The sequence below is a fragment of the Cyprinus carpio genome, chromosome B17 (assembly GCF_018340385.1).
Source record: "Cyprinus carpio isolate SPL01 chromosome B17, ASM1834038v1, whole genome shotgun sequence".
Classification (NCBI taxonomy): domain Eukaryota; kingdom Metazoa; phylum Chordata; class Actinopteri; order Cypriniformes; family Cyprinidae; genus Cyprinus; species Cyprinus carpio.
Genome location: NC_056613.1, coordinates 17,523,074 through 17,547,355, shown reverse-complemented (window position 1 = coordinate 17,547,355; position 24,282 = coordinate 17,523,074). Strand labels below are relative to the sequence as shown.

The 24,282-nt window shown below is 36.3% G+C and overlaps 1 protein-coding gene across 13 annotated transcripts in view; it reads right to left on the bottom strand.

The window, feature by feature from the left end:
• The window catches only part of LOC109048357 (gephyrin), a 79,280-nt gene that overhangs the window by 42,389 nt on the left and 12,609 nt on the right, over nt 1-24,282 (bottom strand). For all 13 annotated transcript variants that reach the window (XM_042742595.1, XM_042742596.1, XM_042742601.1 and 10 more), the window contains exons 2-6: nt 10,306-10,384; nt 3,870-3,927; nt 3,124-3,216; nt 646-740; nt 448-514 (exon numbers count right to left, since the gene is read on the bottom strand). In XM_042742595.1, coding sequence (XP_042598529.1) covers nt 448-514; nt 646-740; nt 3,124-3,216; nt 3,870-3,927; nt 10,306-10,384 — 392 coding nt within the window. The remainder of the gene's footprint in view (nt 1-447; nt 515-645; nt 741-3,123; nt 3,217-3,869; nt 3,928-10,305; nt 10,385-24,282) is intronic.

Sequence of the window (24,282 nt, the reverse complement as noted above, 5' to 3'; positions counted from 1 at the left end):
ACAATACATATATATATATGTTCCCCTTTTGGACACTATATATATATAGATTATATATATAAAACAAATTCATTATTTTTTTTAAATCATTTACGATGTAGAGTACCCTTAGATAATTAAATAAAAATTTATACACACACACACACTTACAAGTATATATATATATATATATATATATATATATATATATATATATATATATATATATATATATATATATATACTACACACACACGTATATACTAGATAGATAGATAGATAGATAGATAGATAGATAGATAGATTCTGTTGGCTATATATACATATGATATACTTTATGGTATGTTCAGAATAATTGAAGACGGGGAAGTCAGAATATCTATGCACCATTAGACAGACACACACACACACACACACACACACACACACACACACACAGACAAACAGACAAACAGACAAACAACTTACCTGTGAGCCCTTCTTGCTCCCAGGTAAATTAATGATGAGGGTTTTGCCCCTGATTCCACATACAGGTCTACAGGAAGGAGATGATTAGTATTTAATCCCATTAGTATTCCAAACACATCTTTTACTCTTGTGCATTTGAGAGTGACAGGCAGAGTGAAGGCGTGAGATGAGAGGACATGTCTGTGCATGTGCATTCACCTGGACAGCATGCCGAGTGGCGTGACATTTAGGGAGCCCATGAGCATCGCTAAAGCCATCCCTGGAGCTTCACGCTCGATCACCTCCCTGGTGGCCTGCAGACGAGAGAACACACATCTATAAGCAACAACAGGTGCATAAACCATCAGTCTTATCTTTTAGGGATGTCAAAAGTACCAGTACAATTCAATAATAAGGGAGGGAAAGCAGTCTACAATACAGAGTGTTGTCTGACTTGCAGGATTCTGCTTCATTTGTTTTTGTTTTTTTTAATATTTATTTATAGAGCTCTCGAGTCTCACATCTTCCTCTTGTTCATTAAGTCATTAATATTAATCAAAGGATAAATGACTATAAAATTAGATGTCACTTGATGTATTTAAAACAGTTATTGGAGCAGGTTTTACAAGGAAATACTATTTCAGTCTTTATTAAAAACACTTTTTTTATTTACTTGCAATTTCTGAATGAAAATTGTTACAAATTAAATCCAACGCCAAATTCTTTTAGTGTGTATGTTCCTCAGGAGAAATAAATTCATATATAAAGGTTTGGAAAGACATGATGATTTTCATTTCCAGGTAAACTGGAATATATACAGTATTCCAGTTTTGTCTAGGTAAGTGGTGCCAATTTTGTCCAGTATATAAAAAAAAAAATTTAAAAGCCACAAAACATCAGGGCCCTGCTTAACATCATTTTTATGATTTGTGGTCATGCATGCTAACAGGCTGAGCTAAATCATCATTTAGAGCCAATTGTTCTTCACAGCAGTGGCATTAGCACAATACTCATGACATAAACACAGCCCCATCACTGAGATTTTTCATTACAAACACATTTCTAGTGGGCCTTTGATGTCTATACTCTTCCATCTGAAATCCCTGTTCACTGAACCCTTCCCAGCATCCCCTGGGACACACGTCCCTCCACCTCTGCCGTCCCATCCTGGTGGAATCTACACACCCGCACATAGTCATATTCAAACAAACACATTCAAGAACACACGCAAAGTCAGAAGAAAAGTGCGCAGCAGGGAGGGGAGGAGAAGAAAACGAAAGGGATCTCGGGCTAAAAGAAGGAGAGAATTTCTCTCCGATGTGACGCACTGTGCCCTTGAATTGAATGACACATCAAACACTCACATTAGTAAAAAGGAGAAGGAGTGCAGGATACATCAAGAAAGAGCTACACAGCGTCACTCCACCAGGCACAATCCCCATCAGACTCTCATATGGATACACACACTGTTTCACTCGTCAATCACAGCACTTTTGTGTAGAGGTCTACAGGTACACACACATACAACCAGTGACTTTTTTAACCGTGTATGCTGAGTGCTAAGATTATAATTTAGATTATGATTATGGTTTATCCATAGCTATCCGAATGCTAGAAAACATATAGCTGCTTTTCCAAAGTAAAAACTGCTAAATAACGTTTACAATTTGTTACATTATGATACGCAATATTCAAGTGTGGGGAGATGTTGACATGATTCCTCCAGTCTATATGTCTCTGCATCGAGTGAATGTTTGTTTTATTTATTTATTTATTTATTTATTTTTATTTTTTTCCCAGTCAATAGGAGTTAAACCTCCTTCACTACTCCAATAACAGGCCGTGCAAAAACCAAAAACAATATCTTTAAAATACTGTCAAGTAACGTTGCAAACAAGAATAAAATAAGAGAAGGAATTTAACTGTAAGCGACACAAGCGTACTGAAAACATACAAAAAAATCTTCAGAATGCTTGTTACTGTTTAAAATATTATATATACACACACATTATATATATATATATATATATATATATATATATATATATATATATATATATATATATATATATATATATATATAGATAGATAATATATCTAAAATATATATCTATTATATAGATATATGACAATATATATATATATATCTATCTAACATATCTATCTATGATATATAAATGTAATAAATATATTTATATAGTGGACTAGATAGATAGATAGATAGATAGATAGATAGACAGACATGTTGACAATAACTTATATCTTTAACATTGTCTATGAATTGTATGTTAGATATGTTTTTGGTGTGTTTTGAGTTTTTTTTGATTTTGATATTTATTTGGATATTAAGTTTTTTAAGTTTTATAGAGTTTAAAGTTATTTTTTTACTTTTGGTGTGGATGTGATGTTGTTTTTTTATATATAGGGGAAAGGTCTAAAAGTTTCTAAAAGTCTGTGAGAAGCCTTCAAAAAAGTCAAATTTTTCCAAGAACTGTTTGTTTCACAAAAAATCATCAACCAAAGAGCATGCATGTGAATGGAAAAATAAATTGTACACAAACACAATGCACAAATATAAAAACATCACAATTTCTCCCTCTCACTCAGTCAGACTCAGAAAAACGAGGACACATGGGGGTGGGGGCAGAAACACACACTCACATGGACACAAACACAAACAGGTGGGCTCCCATGTACCTCAGGCGTGACATCACGGGGTGCAAAACCCGTTCCACCGGTGGTCAGGATCAAGTTGAGCTCCTTCTCATCGCACCAGTCCATCAGCGTCTCCTTTAATGCACACAAACACACAGAATATCAACACAAGCTGTTCAGCAGTAATTTTGTAAAGTGCACAAAGGTACATTTGCATGTGTACGTTTGTGCAACATATGAGCAGTCGCCCTCAACTTAGTGGTGCAACATCACATCAGCTTTTTTGTGCATATAGACTGGCCTGATAAACAAAATATTACATTTTAAACTGCTGTTACCAGCAAACAATATCATATACAGTGGCTCCAAAAAGTATTTGCACATGCAAGTCACTGCATCATTGCAGCAACATGCTTTTTACCAACTAGTCCACCAAGTTGATTTTTAGTGGATGTATAAAGTGGTGAAGTTCATCACATTAACTATGAACATGATCCACATATATTTGTTTTATTTTTTTTTAAACCTCACAGTATTCTTTTAATGAAATGTTTTGGTTAAAAAAACTGTGCTAATGTTTTATAGTTTCTACTTTTTAAATGCAGCTCAAGTGTCCAAACCCATTTTAGATACTTTTTTAGATACATTTTTCTATATGTGAGCTCAGATATACTTCATGTTATTACTATGAGTGCAGCACAGTTACTGGCCTCTAGGGGTCAGCAGTGTGCAAAGGTGTGTATGGATGTGCCACATGGCCTCACTGAAAGGGTGAGAGGAAGCGTTACCTTGATCTCGTCAATCTCATCAGGGACTATTTTGTATGCAGAGATTATGCCTCCAAGCCTGTGGGTGAAGCACACAAACGACAACAACCGTTAGTGTATGTTCAGTCCCAACAGCAGGGGAGAAATGGGGAGCAAGAGGGAAAAAAACACAATGTGACAGAGTGCAGGAAAGAGAAAGAGCAACACAATGCCAGAGGTACCAGAAAGCTGTCAAAATACATCCCCACACACTCCACCCACAACAGGAATGACAGTTAAAGAAGAATTTTCTCTTCTTTTACAGGGCTCTTGCTGTTTTATTCGCTTCTGCATTAACAGGGGTGACGGCTCACAGAGGATTCAACTTTGACAGCCCTGTTTTTAGGCCACAAAACAGGATGATAAGCGCAATGGCTAGGTTTCAAGTACCAGTTTCCTATATAAACGTATATTTGTACTCCAATATGATGTAAATTCTCTGGAGAGAGAGGAAATTTGAACAGACATGCACAAAACATTTGAGCAAACCATACTTAAATTCTGAAGTGCAGCACACACTAGTGGCTGCTTCTAGTACCGCAACTAGCAAAAAATAGAGAGCAGCTCAGACAGATGTGGGCACATTTCTGGAAATCAGTTGCCTGTTACAACTAATGGGATCAGGAGATGATGCAAGTCAGACTCGAACCTGCATGAGCACCTCGCTTTTCTTCAGTTTGCATTTCTGGGGCTTATCTGTATATTCTGTGTTGATTACGTTGATGTTATTCATGAAATACTGATCTATCTATATGATCCATCTTCTCTTGATGTATCTGTCCATCTAACTACTATGGTGTAATACCCACAAAAGAGCAAAAAATAGAGGAACAGAAAGAAGGGAGGGAGAGAGAGACACGGAGAGCGGAGACTAAAAGAAGAATATGCTGAACACAAAGATGCAGAGCTCTTTAATCCGGTTGCCAGGGAAACCGCTGGTGTGTGAAGATTGGGGGTTTGGGGAGAGGTGCTTTAAGATGGAGACGAGTTTGGGATTTCAACCTGGGTATTTGTTTGTGTAAGTGAGTACACACGAACAAAGGAAAGTGAAGGAAGAATGCTGAATCTTACTGGAAAGTCTTCTGAATCTGAGATCGATTATGGCTTTATTAATGAGTGTGTATGTGGGTTGGGCTGCACAGCCTTTCTCAAACCCAAACAAGTATATTAACGTGTCTGTGTCTGATTTAGTAAAGGTTTCAACCTGAAATGAGGTTGAAAATTTTAAAACTCTGTGGTGCAGTGCATGGACGCAACTCTCCTAAGCAGACAAGGTTTTGGAATATATAGGGACGAATTTATTAACCATGTTACACCAATTTTATATAGCATGTTGTTCATTTACCACCTGCAATCAAGTTTAGCGAAGAACTAAATCTGCTTAAACAGTGGCTGTGTTTCCATCCAAAGTTGTGAATTTATCTTGTGTGCAAAATTGGAATATCGCATAAAACATTTGCGAAAAAGCACCGTTTCCATCCAATGAGTCAAAGTGAACAAAATAGTCACTTCCTTGGCAATATCACTAAGAAAAGCAGGAGAAGTTTTTTTTTTTTTTTTAGAATTAATTACTAAACACAGTAAAGGCGGTAATTGCTTTCAGAGGTGGATGTCTGCTGTTTGGGAGGCATTATACAGAAATACTTTGAAAAAAGACTTTGCTCTGGCATTTAAGAACGACCATAACAACATCTCAGATGTTGTGCAACAAGATCATTGCAGTTAGTCAAGTTATGCCGTCCCATAGCACAAAGCAACAAGACTTTTTTGATGCCAATAGAGGAACTTATTTGCAAAATACATTTCCATCTCCCATTATTCACATTAACCCTCAGTCAAAAACCACCTCAGGCGAGCATAACTTTTTTGCAAAATATTTTGTTTTTTTTTGTTTTTTTCGAAATGTGGTGTTTCATCACTCATTTCTAATGCAATACTTCAAAATGCGCATAAAAACAGGGTGATGGAAACATAGTGTTTCATATTGAGTACTTCAAGTAATTGCCATTATTTACTGTATTAAATAATATTAAGTAATACTTTGTAGTGTTAATATAGCACTGCTTTCCTAGTGCAACCAGCAATGCGCAAATCACGCCCGCTGTAAACAGGAAGTTAAAAAAGTTTCAGCTAGAAGAGACTCAGTAAAATATCCTCTACATTAGAGCACTAAGAATCATGCAAACTGCATCTAGCACAGATGTTCTGGACGCAGTTCTGTTTACGCAGTTACCTGATTACCTGTATATCCTGTAGTGAATTAGGTGTCTAACTTGTACTCACTGTAAATACAGAAAAGGCAGCCACTATTAAAGTTGGCAACTTTTCTTGTCTATAGTGACGTATATCCAAGTGAGATGGCTTCTTTAACCAGAAAAAATATAGTGTGGGACATTATTTTGTTCATCAAGAATTGATTGGATCAGTGTCGTTTGCTTTTGTTGAGATCTCATATGAGTGACTAGGGTTAGGTATCGTTTTAGATTTTTATCAATTCTGATTCTGATTCTGCTTATTGATTTAGATTCTTTTCGGTTCCCAGTTTCGATTCCAATGTGATTAAATAATGATATCAAATAGGGATGCACTGAATATTCGGCAACTGAAATAACCGAATAAGCAAAAAGGCCGAATAATATGTACCGAACAATGACTAACGCGATCAAATAGAGGCACGCACTAATGCAGCAAAACATGTCAGAGTGTGAAAGTATTTAAAACTATCAAAAAAATATGCAGAAATCCTTACAAGCAAGAAGCACTGACAGCAAGAGACTGTTTAGTGCTGCATCACGTCTCCGATGAGAAGAAGAGGTGGCTGGTGGTTAGGTTATTGTATGATGACTGAAATCGTGAAATGGCCTGAAACGATTAGTAAATAAACTGCAGAATGTTAAATTTACTAATGCATGCTGGAATTGCATGTATTCTGACAGTGCTGCACAAGCTCACGGCGCCAGGGTTCAAGGTCCAAAGCACGAGGAAAAACTGTGCTGAACTTGTTACTGATGAGAATCATTTATAAATCTGCATGCTGTTGTCAACAAAAAGAAGCACTTCCTGCGGGTTTCTGCCAAAATAAAAGTAGAGAAAAAGCAAAAACTCAATCGACATTCATGAATGATAGTAATGTAATTTTATTGTCGTTCTGTAAAATAAAATAAAAAAGACAATAATAATGATAATAATAATTACCCTACAACAGCTGTATTAATACATTTATTATAACATTCACACATAGTGTTGAAATTGGGATCTGTAATATACTAATGTTTTAAAAGAAGTCTCTTCTGCTCAGCAAACCTGCCTTTTTTTGTACAGTAAAAAACACATGCCTGATTTAAGTCTCAAAAATAGCCAAAAAAAATATTTTATTAACTTATTATTAAGTTTAAGTTAAATTGTGCTTTGTTGGTATAACGTCTGCTAGAATGTTAAAAAAATGTTCAGTGTTAAGTAAATATTTTTAAATTGATGTTTTGTAATTGATGTGTTATTTGAAAAGCAGGACAAAATAGTAAAAAGCATATTTTGGCAATTTAATTAATGCAATGGTGAAAAAAAAAGGCAAAATAGGCCTACATGGGGGGGGGAAATGTGAAAAACCATGTTCGATTTTTGACCTTTGGCCCAGTGTTTCATTTTGTTCGGCTTTGGCCAAGAATTTTCATTTTGGTGCATCCCTAATATCAAACATTTATCCTGTGTCTCTTTTTTGCAAACCATTTATTGGAGCTGAATACCATGAACAAAAATCAACAGGCTACATAAAATCTAGACTGTCTCTTTAAGAGCTGTTTGTGTGCAAAATAGAACTGCATGATTTTGGATAAATTGATCGCACATGTCAAAGGTTGAGGAATGAAACAGACGAATCATTGTAATTTAGGAATAGAATCACATTGGTGTTTGAGTCGTGTTCATGATCTTTAACAATCTATTAAATTAAAGTGCTTTGTCATGTTGGGGGTGACACATCTCTTGCAACATGCTTAGCTATCACAGATATTATACTTCGCTTTTTTTGGCTTCTGATAGCAAACATAGCCAAACTTTGGAGCACTTAGATTAGCGAGCAAGGACCTGGCAGGTCGCTAAGTCTGGTCCTCACAGATGAAGAAAAAAAAAAAAGCACATGGGAATCGATAGATGGAATGGAAATTTTAATTTGACAACAAGTATCCAATTCCTGACCTTAAGGATCCGATTCTGGAATTGGAACCGATTTTTCGATTCCCAACCCTATGAGTGAGTGGTTGTCCAGCCCGGCAAACACCATCATTGCAAGAAGAAGAGGAATTAATTTGATTAAAGATTACAAGAGTGCATCAAATTTACAAAAATAATGATGTGCACAGATCATTATACGGTAAAAAAAAAAAAGAAGAAGAAGAATTGATTGTGATTTAATGTTGACTTTAACATACATCGAGCTGTGGCACTTATGCAGGCAATGCAGGTTCAGTTATGGTCCCATCCCAATCCAATCCCTCCCAATTTCCTGTCTCCTCTCTTCTGTCACTTAAAGGGATAGTTGAATCATTGGTTGAACCACTGATGTTACATGGGCTATTTTAATGATGTCCTTTCTGGGCCTTGAACGTGAGGGTCATAAAGCTCTCAGATTTCATCAAAAATACCATAATTTGTGTTCTAAAGATGAACAGAGGTCTTACGGGTTTGGAACAACATAAGGGTGAGTAATTAATAACAGAATTTTCCATTTTGGGTGAACTATCCCTTTAAAAATCTTTGGCGAGTTAATAAATAACTGTCTGCAGGCCCACAGCAAATAAAACTCACTCTCATAAGGAACCATGACCTTGGTGACACTTTTCTGCTCAGGGGTGAAGACACGTCCATCTCTGTTTCTCAGGTGAGTGCTCAGCTGTCCCTCTCTCAAACGTCTGCATGTTCACCTCTCTGTAGGTGAAGACATCGTAATCGTCTCTATCCAGAGGACGATGAGCCATATGTGTCCCCACTATGATTAATTCAGCTCTATTTTTACCACACATCGTTAGTAATACTGACAGCTCATCCAATGAATCAATTCACCTGAGCTGACAGAGCACTGGAGATGGAGCTCACCAGTCAAGTCAACAGACAACACACACATACCTTATCCATCAATACTCTCTGAACTACCTCTACCTTCTGGCTGCGCTCCATGCTTCTCTTCCTCTCTGACATCTTTCAGAGACCTACATCCTGCTGTCTCTGTCACTACTCTGACCTTGGTCCAGGTACACAGAATTGCTCTGAACAAAGCTTTGATTTTTGATACAAAAGTAGAAACAAATACAGTCTTGGAACAATTTCTCATCAATTCCCAATCCATCATAGAAACTTATGTCCCTACTGATTTAACCATAATGCCACAATACCAAAACCCTCAGATAATTCAATTATTAGGATGGAGCATTGCACCCTTGCTGAGTTTTAAGTACCAGTAGCTTAGCAGGTAGTGTTTTCTGTATTAACTTCCTTCACAAGGAAACAGGTCTTCCAAGGCACTTCAGAAATCAACTAGATTGGTGATCGTTTTAGACAGGTTGTTAGTGAACATTTGATTTGGATGTACCTTGAGGCCTTCCAACCTTCAGATTATACCTAGAGAAGCCAGCATTTACTGTATATAGAGAGGTGGAAGGACAGTTAGCTCTCCTTCTTGCTGAACGATTGTTAAAGGTTTCTCAAAGCACGAGAGGTCTCTGCTGAAGTATATAAGAAGTAGCTGCCATATGAGAGGCCTGCATTATGTGAAACTGTATAGAAGCTTTGCTTCAAATTCTGTCAATTCACAGAATCAATATTGTTTGCAACAATGCATGAAAGAGATTGTAGCTGCTGTCCTCATTTGTCAGGGATGGACTCTTGGGCCTTGTCCCAAATGCTGACCTAAAGGCTTGCAGTCCTCCACCAAGTCCACATATTAGTCTGGATCGTTGGGTAATAGTTAACATCAGTGTGGGATCGGCTTAAGGTAGCATTCAGAGGCACATAGGGATGGTAAAGAGGGTTAAGCTATGGCAGGGATGTCCAATCCTGCTCTTGGAGGGCCATTATCCTGAAGAATTTAGCTCCAATCCTAATTGAACCAGCTTTAGGGTTACTAGAAACTTCCAGGCAAGTGTGTTGAGGCAGGTTAGAGGACTCTTCACGACATTGACCCTCCAGGAGCAAGACTGAACACTGCTGCCCCTGTGGTTTTTTGGACTTTACAAACGTCTTGATCTGGGACAGGGCCTTGAAATTCATGCCTTGATCTTCATGAAGAACAACCATCCATTCAGCACACAGAAAGACTAGGAATGGGACACAATGACTGTCTGGTAATGTTCTATGTTTAACAGGACCTGATGCATGGGCACTGTAGTATTGTAAATAGCCAGTGTATTGTGTGTGAGTCACTTACAAGGACGGGTCATGGACAAGATCTTTGAGGTTGATTCCACTGCGGTCCTCAGCAAGGTTTCTGAAGCAGCTGTCACTCACTGCAGACAGAGGAGTGAGAAGGAGAAAGGATGTGAGACATGGAAAAGGGAAGAGAAAAGAGAAGAAAAAGGCACATCATTGCATGGAAATAACAAAATGCCTCATCGCAAACCAAACATGTCTGATTCCTTAAACGTCATGTTAGTCCTGAGTTTTGAGAGAATATGAGTTATGTCAAAACACATTACTCAACAAAAGCACACAGCTACAAGCATGAAGAATCATACTCTAAGTATACTATATAACAGAGGCCACACTGTTACGCACCACAGAGCAGTAACATTACTGTCCTCCTCTGCATTGTGTCAACTTCCTCTGGGATTTTACAACCTGTATGATGGTACACAGAATCACCACCACTGATAACCAGAAGTGATACCAGAAGTTACAATTTCAACAGTAGTTAAAGGGGATGTCTCACTGAAAACAGGATTTCCCTTGATCCTTTCCTTGTTCTTTTTGAACACACATTAAACATGAACCATCTACTGAAACTAAGCTTGAAAATTATTCAGAAATCATCATTGTATCTATGCCAAAACAGTAAGCTCATTAGCATATGATCAACCACGTTCACATATTTAGAATTCACTAACATTACAAGCCTTGATGAATAACAGTGTGAAAAGTTAGTAAGAGATTAGGCAATTATAACAGAGGTCATTTGCATATAGAAGTCTAAAAGAAATAGTTCATCCAAAAAATAAAAATTCAGTGATGTTAAAGACTCCACTGAGTTTGACTGTATAGGCAAAAGAGTTTAAACATTCTTTTATTGTGTGTTCAACAGAAGAAAGGAAGTCATACCAATTCATAGCAAAACGAGTAAATGATGACATAATTTTCTTTATTTATTGTGTGAACTATTCCTCTAAAGGCACAGTACCAACAATAGTTTAACCTGAAGAACTAAAAAAGGTGGAAAATAGACATAAACTACATGATTGCCATTAGTGGTGCGAGTAAACTTGACTAAACATATATTGTTGCACTTTGGGGAAGAAAATAAAAAAAAGAATGGACTACATAAGTTTTGTAGTCAAAGCCAGCTCATCTGAGTCCAGGCTGTAGATTGAGTCCAAGTCAAGACTAAGACCAGAAGAGGGTTGAGTCAGAGTCTGAACGATTCAGACAGTGTAAATATGCTTTCCATTGGGTGAATGAAGCCTAGTTTTCAGTCAGTGTCACGCGAGCCTTCAAAGTGTATAAATAGTGTGCTCTGGTCCAGCACAGTGTGATCATATGTGCGAGAAAAAGAAAATGTATCTGCAGTGTTGTAGTCTGAGTCAAGACTGAATGCTACAAATGCTTTAGAGTCCATGACAAGACCAAGACCATGTCCAGACTCAAGTATTACAACAGTGGGCAATATCCCTCAAGTCAACATTGAAACCCTATTTAAACCTGGTCTTACTGTACGTGTATGCCTCTTTCTATGCCTCTGGAATGACTTTAAGGTCGCCATTAGGCCTGTCACGATAATTAAATAACCGTCTAATAGCAATTATTTGATCTATTTGATTACTGTGCTTTTTTTTTTTTTTTACAGCACAAGGCCGGGAGAGTCATAACTTTACACCAAAACAGAAGAGCTGCAGTTTGGTTTTCATGCACTGTATAGCCTATATCATATGAAGCCATTCCATATCTTAATGTAAGGGACAGAATTATATTACATTGTTAATTTAAATTCACAAAAACTGATCTTCCTTCTGCTGCAGCTGTCAGTTATTCTCCGCTCAGCATTCAAACAGCACGTCACTTTCAGTTATGACAGTCAGCACAGTAAAACTCTCTTTAAGATGATATGTTCCCATTATTATACTTGATGTGTAGATAAAGGTCTGGGGATTCACATAAAATGACATCTTGCTGGAGTTTTTCATTGCTCTCTCATTTCTCTTCTCTTTATGTGTACCATGTGGAGTACAGCGTGCTGAGACTTATGTTGCTTCAAGCACATCATTCAGCACCTTATATGTGCATAAGCGTTCCGACTCCATGTTGCTTCAAGTGCACCATTCTGCACCCCAAGAGCTTTGTGCCGCTCTGTTTGAAGCGTTTCACTTTATCAAAGTTTTGCACACAGAAAGATTATTAGAAGCTTTTATTTTTCTCATGGTTTCGATCTTATTTTCATGAATGCATTTTGTAAGAATACAAATAGTTAACAGAATAAACATGTTTAAATTGTATAATGTGCACAAAATATTTTTTTTAAGATATTGTTTTTGTTGCTAAATTATACAGTCAGCTAGTTTAATTTCATAGCTTATATATTTTTATTCAAATGTAGTTTTGCTCTGTAATGAGGAAGTGAGTATTTAATGGCTTATGTTTAGCAAAGGGTTAAAAAAAAGGTGACCATTAGTTCCACAAACACAGTACCGATATTCTGTAGTGGTGTAGAAAGAAAAAAAACGCTGGTGTTGGATCGGTATTGGCCGATTCTTAGAATTTGGAATACTCCATGTAATCTTACACTGCAAAATAATAACTCAAAAAGATAACATCATTATTATTTGCTGAACCATTAAATTAATCACAATTATATAATGAAAGCCATAAAAACAGACAATTAATTAATGATAATCGGCATAATCGCCAAAGCCCTAAAACAGGCAAATTAATCGCAATAACCGTGACTATTTTTAGACAATTAATCTTCATGCAAATTTCATAATCAGGACAGCCCTAGTCACCATGCCCTCTTATTTTACAACCACCAGCCTTATATAGGCAATTGTTCATGATCAATTCCCGATGATCAATTGGTGGTTAAATACTCACTGTATCCTACATTTTGTTTTCTCATATAATATGCTTCACCTAGAAATATGGTGCTTTACAGAATTTATTTTTTTTAATATAAAAAAACATAAATAATAGTAATTTCAACTGCACTGTAATCTGGATATAAAAGGGTCTAGTGTAGCTCAAAACAGGTCAAAATCTGTGACGAGAGAAGAGAATGACCTGTGCTGTGTAAATAAATGATAAAGCGCTGCCATTCACCATCACATTCCCCATCACGCATAAGGGCTCGGTGCAACACTTGCTTCATAATTGCAGCATTTTCTCACCCTTCTCTCATTTCTCCTCATCTCTTGCTCTCTCTGTTCTCTCTCTCCACCCTGCTAACCCTTGATCTATAAATAGGCTGGTGTTCCCTGCAGGAGGCAGGAGAAGTGAGCTCTCCTCAGAGAGGCAGCGAAAAACTTCTTGTCACAGGCACGCAAATGCAACTTCTGAGTGCAAATGAATCAGGGTACAGGTGGACGATTGTTCTGCCAATGCATATTGTATACAAGTGACCGTGTGTGTGTGTGTGTGTGTGTGTGTGTGTGTGTGTAGGGGCCTATGATTTCCGGAATCCCGCCATAAAAATGGAGCTTACTTTATAACACGGAATGTCACGGAATTGAGCAAGTTTTGGATGGATACATCAAAAGTAGGTCAGTACACTTGAATCAAAGCACGGTATGGACTAGTGTCTGTGAATTTTAAGCTGCGAAAATACCATTTAAATATGAATCGTGCATGTTCTGCATGTCTCTGTGTGAATAAATGGCGCAGACGCAAGGTTTTGTTGACTACACATACTGAAGCTTGCGTGACGCTCGCTGTGATTTCAGCCTCTGCCGTCTCAGTATATGAGTACATGAAAAATCTCTAGAACTGCTCTGAGAGTCACTTCATGAGCATTTTACCATTTCTTTTGAGTAAAACTAACATCATAAATACAAACAGCACCCTAAAGGTTTTCACAGTATTCAATGAAAATTATATTTATGTTTGTGTTGTTTGTCTTGAAGTTAGTCTTTAAAGATACCTATCAAAATAAAAGTGCGTAATAATAAAATTATTAAAACATTATTTTTAAAGGAATATTCACCAGAAAAGAATTACCAGAATTTATTTAGCAGAAAAGTATAAATATACAACACAGTATTTCTGAAAAAAATAAATAAAATAATACATTATTAAAATAATTAATTAATAATATTTAATGAAACCATTAAAATGAAATACAGAAAAATTAACGGAAAAGAGAATTAAGTAAAAATAAAACTAAATTTGAGAAAAAAAAAATAAAAACATTTAATTTGGGATTAATTATTAATTTTTTTGTTAAACTTTTAATAAATTGCTGTTTAATACTGTAAGTTTCTTCATTTAAATGAATTAGACATGCTTTTTGACGAATACTGTACATTTTAATTTAACAATTAAAACAAAATTAAAACCAAAATCCAGAAAAAATTTAAACTGAAAAAAAATGAATTTGAAAAAAATAAAACGGATTTCATAGGGCCCCATGTATGTGTGTGCACAAGAGAGAGAGGGAGAGAGAGGGGGAAAGACTCAGCAGTTGGAACATTCATCAGAGACGTTAAAGCATCAGAATGTTAATGTCACCACAGCTCTGCCCTGCATGAGAGGAGAGTTGTCTATTTTTCAGACCTGCTAAAGAGCTATACATCTCTCAAGCAAAGTGTTGTTAAGCACATCAGTTCATTGTCAAAGCCAGTGTCAGTGTTCCTGTCAAACCTCACAACAACAGTGGTACACTGATAGTAACTGACGGTAATACCATAGTTCTTTGATATCAATGATGACATTGATTCAAACACCATGGTACATGGTAATTGCATTACATGGTATTTCAATGAATGAACTCCAAAAAAAATCTATAAACACTACATAACAAAAATATGACATTTATATAGGCCTACAAGAATAGGAATGATACCCAACATTGCTTAATATTCACCCCGAAGTATGAATTTTGTATTCGCTCATTCCATTGACTGTTTGCAGCCAGTTGAATAAGGCTAGTAAATGATAACATGTATCATTATATTATAAATATATAATGATTATATAATAACACTTCACAAAAAGTACTGATGGTAACACCATGGTATTGTGATGGTATTCACCATGGTACAACAATAGTATCGGATGGTAATACTATAATAGTCCACAATGGTATTAATATGGTACTCCAAGGACTTGAAATAATTATAAAGTATTATTATAGTATTTTTTGAAATATTAACACAATTAGTACTATTTACATATCACATTATTATAGTACTCTGAATGCACCTCAGAGAATACCATGGTATTCCCATGGTACAGTGATGTAATTAATGGTAACATCACAGTAATTTGTTGTATACCATTGTACTCAGAGAAAAAACATGGTAATAGTATGATACATGTTCACAAGAGCATGAAATGTTACATTTTTAGTTGTTAAAAGGAAATAATGTTATATTAAGTAATATTAGTGTAAAGGAATTATTAAATGTCGCCAACTCTCAATCTTCAATTCTGTACTTAAAAAGAAACGGCATCCTTCAAGCTCTATAGAAAGGTACACGCACACACAGACACACACACACTATTTCTTTCTACCTTATGTCTGTGACTCACAGCTCTGCAGACGGAAAAGTCTGTCTGCATGGACACTTTGGTGAGGTGAGAGTTTCCCTCTCAGTGTGAGACTGTGTGAGTGTGTGTGCAAGTGTGTGTTGCCTGCGGCTGTGAGTAGGAGTTAGACTTGCATGAGCTGAGCTGGTGTAAACCCTGTCTCGTTAACCCCTGCCTACATCCAGTGAAGACCTATGGACCTCACTCTGTTCCTCAAACACCAGAGGTCCAACACCTGGGAGCAGATAAGCCCAGCTTTGAGCCGCAAACCACGGTGGAACAGCATTCCTTTTAAAAGAAAACTCCTGCTATAAAAGACTGCATGTAGAAACTTTCAGTACTAAACCTCACGGAACAGTACTAAACCTCCGATTGGACGATCAGCTAATCCAGTTGGTTCAATTTACTTTCTGTCTTGTTTCATCCCCTTTCAGGTTTTCAAGGTTTATTCTGACACTAAGTAGCAAATAAGGTTGAAAATTCCATTTAAAAACTCTTTAGTATCCTAACTTCCGTGAGTGTTTCAAAGTTGCTGTCAGTAATAGGGCTGGGTAAAAAATATAAATTTCTCAATTTAAATTGATTCTCATTTTTACGAAAGAATAACAATTCTTAAATTCCAAGAATCGATTAGTCTAGCCTGTTTTCAGCCAACATTGTAGCACGGCTCCAATCTAATAAATCACAATAAGCTTTGTGCTTTGTTACTTTTCATATGAAACAAAGTCTAAGATTTTAAATTCTGTCCATTTTATCACAGAATTCAAAGAATAAATGCCGTTTTGGTGCTGTTTAAATTGTGAAATGACAGATCGCTGCAGCACCTCAGTTCAAGAGAAGCAGCAGCGGGATGTGAACGGATTATGTCCTCCACTTTTAAGGGTTAGTTCACCCAAAAAATTCTGTCATTAATTACTCACCCTCATGTTGTTCCAAACCTATAAGACCTTCATTCATCTTCAAAGCACAGATTAAGATATTTTTGATTAAATCCGAGAGCTTTCAGGCCCTCCATAGACAGCAACACAACTGCAATGTTGTGTTGCTAGAAATGTAGTAAGGACAATGGTAAAATAGTCCATGTGACACCAGGAGTTCAACCGTAATTTTACAAAGCTAAGAGAATATTTTTTTTGTGTGCACCAGCTTGAGATCGGTTTTATGACATCTGCCTTTTTAGAGACCGCCGAGCAATCATCCCAAAGCGATTATCGGCCGATTGTGATTGGTAGCCGATCAATTGGAGCACCCCTAATAAATGTGGTCATTGCTTTTAGAGGTAGATGCCTGATGTTTAGGAACACAATCTTGAGGACAGTCCAGTTAGGTAATTATAGAGAAATATTTTGATGACAGACTTTGCTCGTGCATTTAAGAATGACCACAACATTTCAGATGCTGTGCAACAAGATCAGACCACTGCTTAATTTAGGTTATGTCATCCCATCATACAAAGTCACATAACTTTTTTGATGTACACGGAGGAATTTATTTGGCAAATGCATTTCCATCTCCCATTATTAATTTGTGTTATGTCTTTTTTTATTTAAAGGTAGGATTTTTTTTTTGATGTGCATTTCCATCTCCCATTATTCGCAAATCATTTTTTCCCCCGAAAATTTGGCATTTTTTGTGCGATGGAGTGAGTCGTTTCTGATGCAATACTTCAAATTGTGCACTGTACAGTGCGAAAACAAGGTCTGATGGAAACCGCTATTGTGACAAACATATGAGTCGTTTACAAAACATAGGGCAGGGATTATTTTGTGCTATCCATATTAAACTTCACCAACTTATTGTTGATTGGATGGATCACGGATGGAGATCAACTACAGTGATAAACAAGCTTGCATTTGATTGTAAGAAATACCCAAGATTGGGAGACCATTAAAGGGGACATCGGATGCCATTTCCCACAAGTTGGTTTAATTTTTAGGGTCTTCATGAAATGTCTGTAACATACTGTTTGGAGCATTACTTTAAAATTTCGGCTCCAATATAGTCGTGTGTACTGTAAAACAACACCCTTTTACCTTGTCAAAAATAGCTCTGTTCACAGCGACCCGTTTCGGTGAATGTACTCTTTAAATGATAATGAGAATTAAACTGCTCCCCCCCCGCCCTTATTTTCTGTGGAGTGCATCAACACAAAAACGTGAATTGCTGTGCCTTAGACATCCGTATATTGATTGGCTTGGAGGTGGATCAACTGAACGGAGATCAACTGAATACAAGTATATGGCTTGGAGGTGGTCTAAACAGCTCGCTGGACGACAGAGTTTCAGACACAGACAGCTCATAACGAACTGGCTAAGTGTTTTCTTTTCTGCTTTTCTGAGATGACAGACACACCAGAAACCTAACTTTAAAAATAAATAAATAAATAAATTGCTAATACAATTTCATCCAATGTCCCTTTCAAGAATACTAAATAACTGGAAAAGTCACCAGAGAGAAGTCTTTTAATTAAACATTAAAAATTGACAAATTAAGAAAACACATATAATTGTCCCTATGTATATTTAGGTATATAGAATATCAATAACATGCATTTAGAAAATAGTTTGGGTGACACTTGATTTCACGTTGTTACAGAAAAAAATAATCTAAAAATAATAAAAAACCTACCACCATGTCTCTATGATATTCTAGTTGCGTTTCTGTAGTTGTGGTGCTAACAATATTAAATTAAATTTTGTGTTCCTGTAGTTTTAACTTTAGAGTAGTATTATTTATTTTTAATTTTATTTTTTTGTCAAAAGTGGACAAATGATCCTTGGAGTCTTAACCCTCCAAACCAGGTGCACAATTTGAAATCATTCATGTTCTTAGCATAAATAATGCAGGACAAGCTATGTGCCAAAGTTCAATACATAAGGTCAGAGTGTTTTTTTTTTTCCAAATATAAGCAATAGTAGCCTTCTCAAGCACTACTATCAAAATAATTTAGAGGCCTTTGCTGTGTTAAGATGTGTCCAATCAGAGTCATGCATGCAACATCCTGCTGACCAATCAGAGAAGCCCCCTGGACCAACTCCCCAAGAGCAGTATTATTTATTACTCACTCCTCTCTCTAGATCTAATCAATATACGTCTCTACTGCCCCCTGCCTCCACCTTCTTGACTATGCAAGACTGCTCTGGATACATGAGAGATATGGAAAGAAAATGGAAAAAGAGCTGAAAAGAAAAGGTTTTTCAAGAAGACAAGGATCTGGTCTGTGTAGGTTTCAGATGAACTCCATTAGATCAGTGACAGGAACACGCTGATCCCCAGGCACGTAGTTAACAGTGCTGGACGTGGTGTGTGTGTGGGGGGGGGGGGGGGGGGGGTGTGGATGATGTTAAGGAGAGAAGAGAGAAAGTCACAATGGAACTTAAATCTGTGAGCTGCATTTCAAAGCACCCTTATACAAATGTATCGTATAGAGTCTACAAAAGCTCAGTTTCTAGATAAGCGTTTCACAAAGGCAAAGGAGAGAAAGGAGAAAAGGAATAATAATTTATTTATGGGGCAGGGTGCTGAAGGGAATGTGCAAGAATAAAGGATGTGTTCTAGAGAGAAATGAAGGGTGTCTAATTAAATCATTGAGAAAATACCAACATCATTTTTCCTATAAACACACACATAGTCATACACAATTATACAGTGGTGACAGGAAGTACTGGGTAGCACGTCATTTAGCAGTCATGACTTCCAAACATTTCCTGCAGGCTACTCCATCCCTTCAACACATCAACTTTAAGGTATTTTGGCCCACTTTTCTGCACAGGACTGCTTCAATTCACTGGTATATTTGGTTGTTTTGAATGACCGCTGACTCCAGGTCACTGCTGCAATCTGGATTAAGTCAGGGCTGTGACTTGCTATTCCACATATACGAGAATAGAAATGATCCCCAAAACATTGTGAACCGTGCTCATGAATATGAATTAGGTGACTAAAAATTCCCCAGACATTTGTAACCAATCTGTGACCGATAAGCCACTCACCAATAGCATTTTTTGTTGCACCCAATTGGCAAAAGCTTCTGCTGGGTTTTAAAGCTGTTGCTGTTTTATGTGGCCAGCTCATTTTTTTTCTTCATACTGTAATAAGAATCGCTATCTCTCTCTCTCTCTCTCTCCCTCTCTCTCTAATAAAAAAAGCTAACAAAATTGGCAAAGCCAATTAAAATTACGAAAACATGAACTAAAATGAAAATGAACTAAAACTACAGAAAAAATCTAAATTTAAATTTTGAAGTTGCATGTAACACTGCTTTACATTTCAGGTCAAATGTCAAATCTTTGTGCATATTTAGTGAATGTTATTAGCTAGCTTTGTCATGAAAGATTGGATAAAAGTTTAAAATGTATAAAAATGTATAAAGCTGATGATAAATTTGAAATTTAAAAGTACCTAAGAAAGTATTAAAACACTTTTGTATTGTTATATTTACTTCCTGAACCCATGTGCATCCACTGTAAGTAAACATTGCAAACATAGTTTAGTTTCACTGCTAAAAAGATGACTTAAATAGCATAAAAATATATAGGTGCTTTAATAAAATAACAAGCCACGCATTTCTGCTTTCCTCAAAAAAAAGTAAATTAATTTAAATCAGTAAAGCATTTAAAAAATAAATAAAATAAAAAACACTCCCAAAACTGTTCCGTAAACACTAGGCACTTCAAACTAAAGATCATCTGATCTCACTGGCCTCCTGCATCAACAGAATCCACTCTAAAAATCCCATCATGATATTCTGTGAAGTCAATCTAAGGAACGTCACCCTGATCTAAGTCTAAGTGAAAAATTACTTAAAAAGCATGAGTTGAAAGTTGCCCTCTTCTTCTCTCTCTTTCCAGAGCATATTAATAAAACATCATACACAGCAGCTCCACTGCTAACTAACTTAGTCAGCAAAATGTAGCCCATCTCTCAAAACTGAACACACATACACATGCAAACAATGCCAAGACCACACAATAACAAAGCAAGCGCAAAGAAAAGAAATACTTAAATGGGGCATGCCAATTTTTTTTTTTCCAGTCTCATAGTCTCTAGAATGAAAACGTCATCCTAACATCATCTGACTTTGACTAGCAATAGCAGGTAGCAAATCATGGTGTAATACTGTGACAAACTAAAAGCTACTTTAATATCTCCCAACACATCTTCCTTTTTAAATAGGTTAACATAACAGAAAATAAAGTCAGCCAGACATGTTGATGTGCTAACTCGCGATATCGCATGACATTCTATGCCCTCATGACTACCTCTAAAAATAAAAGTGGCAAAAGCCCAAAAATATAAAGACACCAGCCTTGTATCACCCTCAGAGTGATGTGGTGCAAAGCTTCTCATCAGTTCTTTTTAAAATGATCCTACTCATTAGATTTCTGGATTAAAAGCATTGTTCACTAAAAAAAAAAAAAAAAAAAAGTCCATAATTCCATATGATTATGAGTTGTTTGGTGTGCTCTATGTCAAGCATGTATGGTATGCGTATTGAATGTTTAAATGCAAATAAAAGCCTAAATTAAATATGTTCATCATACAAAGTGGTCATGTCTCTTCAGAAGACTTGGATTAAACCACTTGATTAATATGGATTACATTTACTCAATGAACGTTTTAAATGTTTTTGTCAACATTTTAATGGAATGTAATGGAGTTTAAATGGAGGGACAAATCTCTCAGGTTTTATTAAAATATCTTAAAGGAATAGTTCACCCAAAAAATAAAAAATCTATCATTAATTATGTCTCTCTCTACTCTTATGTCGTCCCAAATCTGTAAAACCTTCATTCATCTTCGGAAAAACAAATCGTTAAAATATTCCATGTGACATCAGTGGTTCAGTCGTAATGTTATGAAGCTACAAGAATACTTTTTGTGTGCAAAATAAATAAATAAAATAATGGCTTTATTCAACAATTTATTCTCTTTCAATGTGTGTTCATGAGGGCCATGAGGCATGCAAGGCGTCAGCAGCATCACGGCATCTCCCTTTAATTTGTGTTTTAAAGATGAACAAAAGACAAGTTTGAAATAATAAGGCTGAATACATGTTGAAAGAAATTTGATTTTTGGATAAACTATCCCTTCTCAAATGTGCTAATATGCAAATAAAAACAAGAGAACATCCTGTAAGCCTAAAGTTGCACTGCGGATGAAGACTCAGTTGGGCTTCAATGTGTGAGAGCCGTAATCCCACAATCCAGCTCTGCATCCGAATCGGAAACTTAATCTGCTGTGGAACGACTCCCTGGGTCTCACACACCATTTTAAGGTGCTCTGTTCATTCACTTTGTGCGTCTGTGTGTTTGGTGAATCACCGAACGTGTGAGTGATTGCATCAGAACATGAAGAGAAACACAGAGATAGAGAATGAATTAAGAAGTCTGAGTTGACAGAAGTTGTGTTCTCCAGACAGATGTCTGCGGACTCACCTCCAATCCTGCAGGAGTCCCTCATTTCTGTGGGTCACTCTCACCAAACTCATCTGTATGGCCATCTTATATTACCCAGTTGTGGGGTGCTTCAATTAGCATTATAAATGGTTATTGTTAATTCAAAACAAATAGCACTGCTTCGAAAATTTGTTACAAAGAATTTTTATTTTTTTTCCAGAGACTGGAAGGGTTGGTTGAGAGCAGCCAGAAGTTATTTTAACACGGCTGCACAAACTGAAGACGTCCTGTTCTACATATGCATTGGATTTATTTCACCTTTAATAGCATTAAAGAGAAACAAAAGCCTGATATGAAACACGCAATTTGCAAGAGATAGTGTATGAATGCCTTATTGCAGTTTAATAAGTCTTGATGTCTTATAATACTTTTTGTATTTATGCATTTAAAGAGAGCCACAACTGTATTGCAATATGACCCAAGTAATATGAAGAATATGATGATATTGTGGGATCCCTGAATATTCACATGCCTGAAATTCATGATACAGGGTGGTGGTACAGATTCAGTCCCAAGTGGGTGTGACCTAGACTTTATTCACACTCGTTTTTAGATTGTTTTGGAAAGATTTCAAGTCTGTGTAAACCGGGAAGTTGTGACTGACATTATTCAGTGCTGTGATGTATTTCTGAATTAAACAGAATGTTAAACATAGAGTGGGGGTTTACTTTTAGTGCTCCTCATCACCATTTCTAGTTTGCAGCAGACTGACAGTTTTTCTTAAGAATGTTCTAAGCCATTAAAGTGACATCAGAGAAGGAAGACCATTCCAGAGCACAAATACATTTTCAAGATTGCAAAGAATTTTTTTTTTTTTTGTTTTGTTTTGTGGTGAAGTGAAGTTGATAATGATAATAATATTTATTAAAATAAATTATTTATTTTTTTTATTATTATTGCTGCTACAATTTTTAATGATTTTTTTTTATTGTGGATTTGTGTTGTTAGTTATACACCAGGTCAGTGAGATTTTTTTAAAGAAATTAATAGTTATTCAGCAACGACTTTTATTCAAAAGTGACAGTCAAAGAATCTTAAAATGGAATGGGTTTAGTTTTAAGTTAATTAACAAGCAACTCAACTGTTTTCAACATTGATAATAATAATAAGTGTTTCTTGAGCACCAAATCAGCAAATTAGAATGATTTCTGAAGGATCATGTGACACTGAAGACTGGAGTCTTATCACAGGAATAAATTACATTTTAAATATTTTACAATATAAAACAGTTATTTTACATTGAAATATTTTAACAATATTACTGTTTTTACTGTGTTTCGAGCTGTAATTGTAAATTTAAAATATATGACACAACATTAATGAATATCTAATACTAATTAGCTTAAACGGCTGCGTGACACAGCTATTATAGCCAACTGGAAATATTTGATGTTTAACACTCTACATTAAACACAAATTTGGACCAATGAGATTTGATGGGGCCAGGCGTGAAAGGCCAAAAATAATGATGTCATCGACAAAACTCACTTTTGTGGTTGCAGCTGCTTGGGACAAAAAACTGAAACTTACATGGAGAGAGCTGTTATTGCATCATACCTGGTTAGTTGTTTGTATAGCGTTGGTTAAATGACCTCTTAATAACTTCTCTTGCTTGCCAAACAGCTAGCCATGTCCTTGTCTTTTTTGCAAGAACAACCCTTCTTTCTTGGAACAAATGTATGTGCATGTCTACCTGATACACAGAAATCTGAAATAATGCCAAGCATAGAAAACATCAACAAATCACATACACTATGAAACACACACTCCAACAGGTTACATAAACATAAAGAGCAGCATATCCATTTGATTCCAGGGGGTTCCTTTAGCCGTGGATGAGGGGGGTCTGTGATTAATGTCTGTATTCTATTATCTAAGACGCTGCAGTCACACTGTGTCCAGATAAGGCTTGAGTTAAATTATTCATCCAGACATGGGCCAACAGAACACAGGCACATTCAGATGGGAAGGCATGTTTAAGAGAAGAGATCATTACTGAG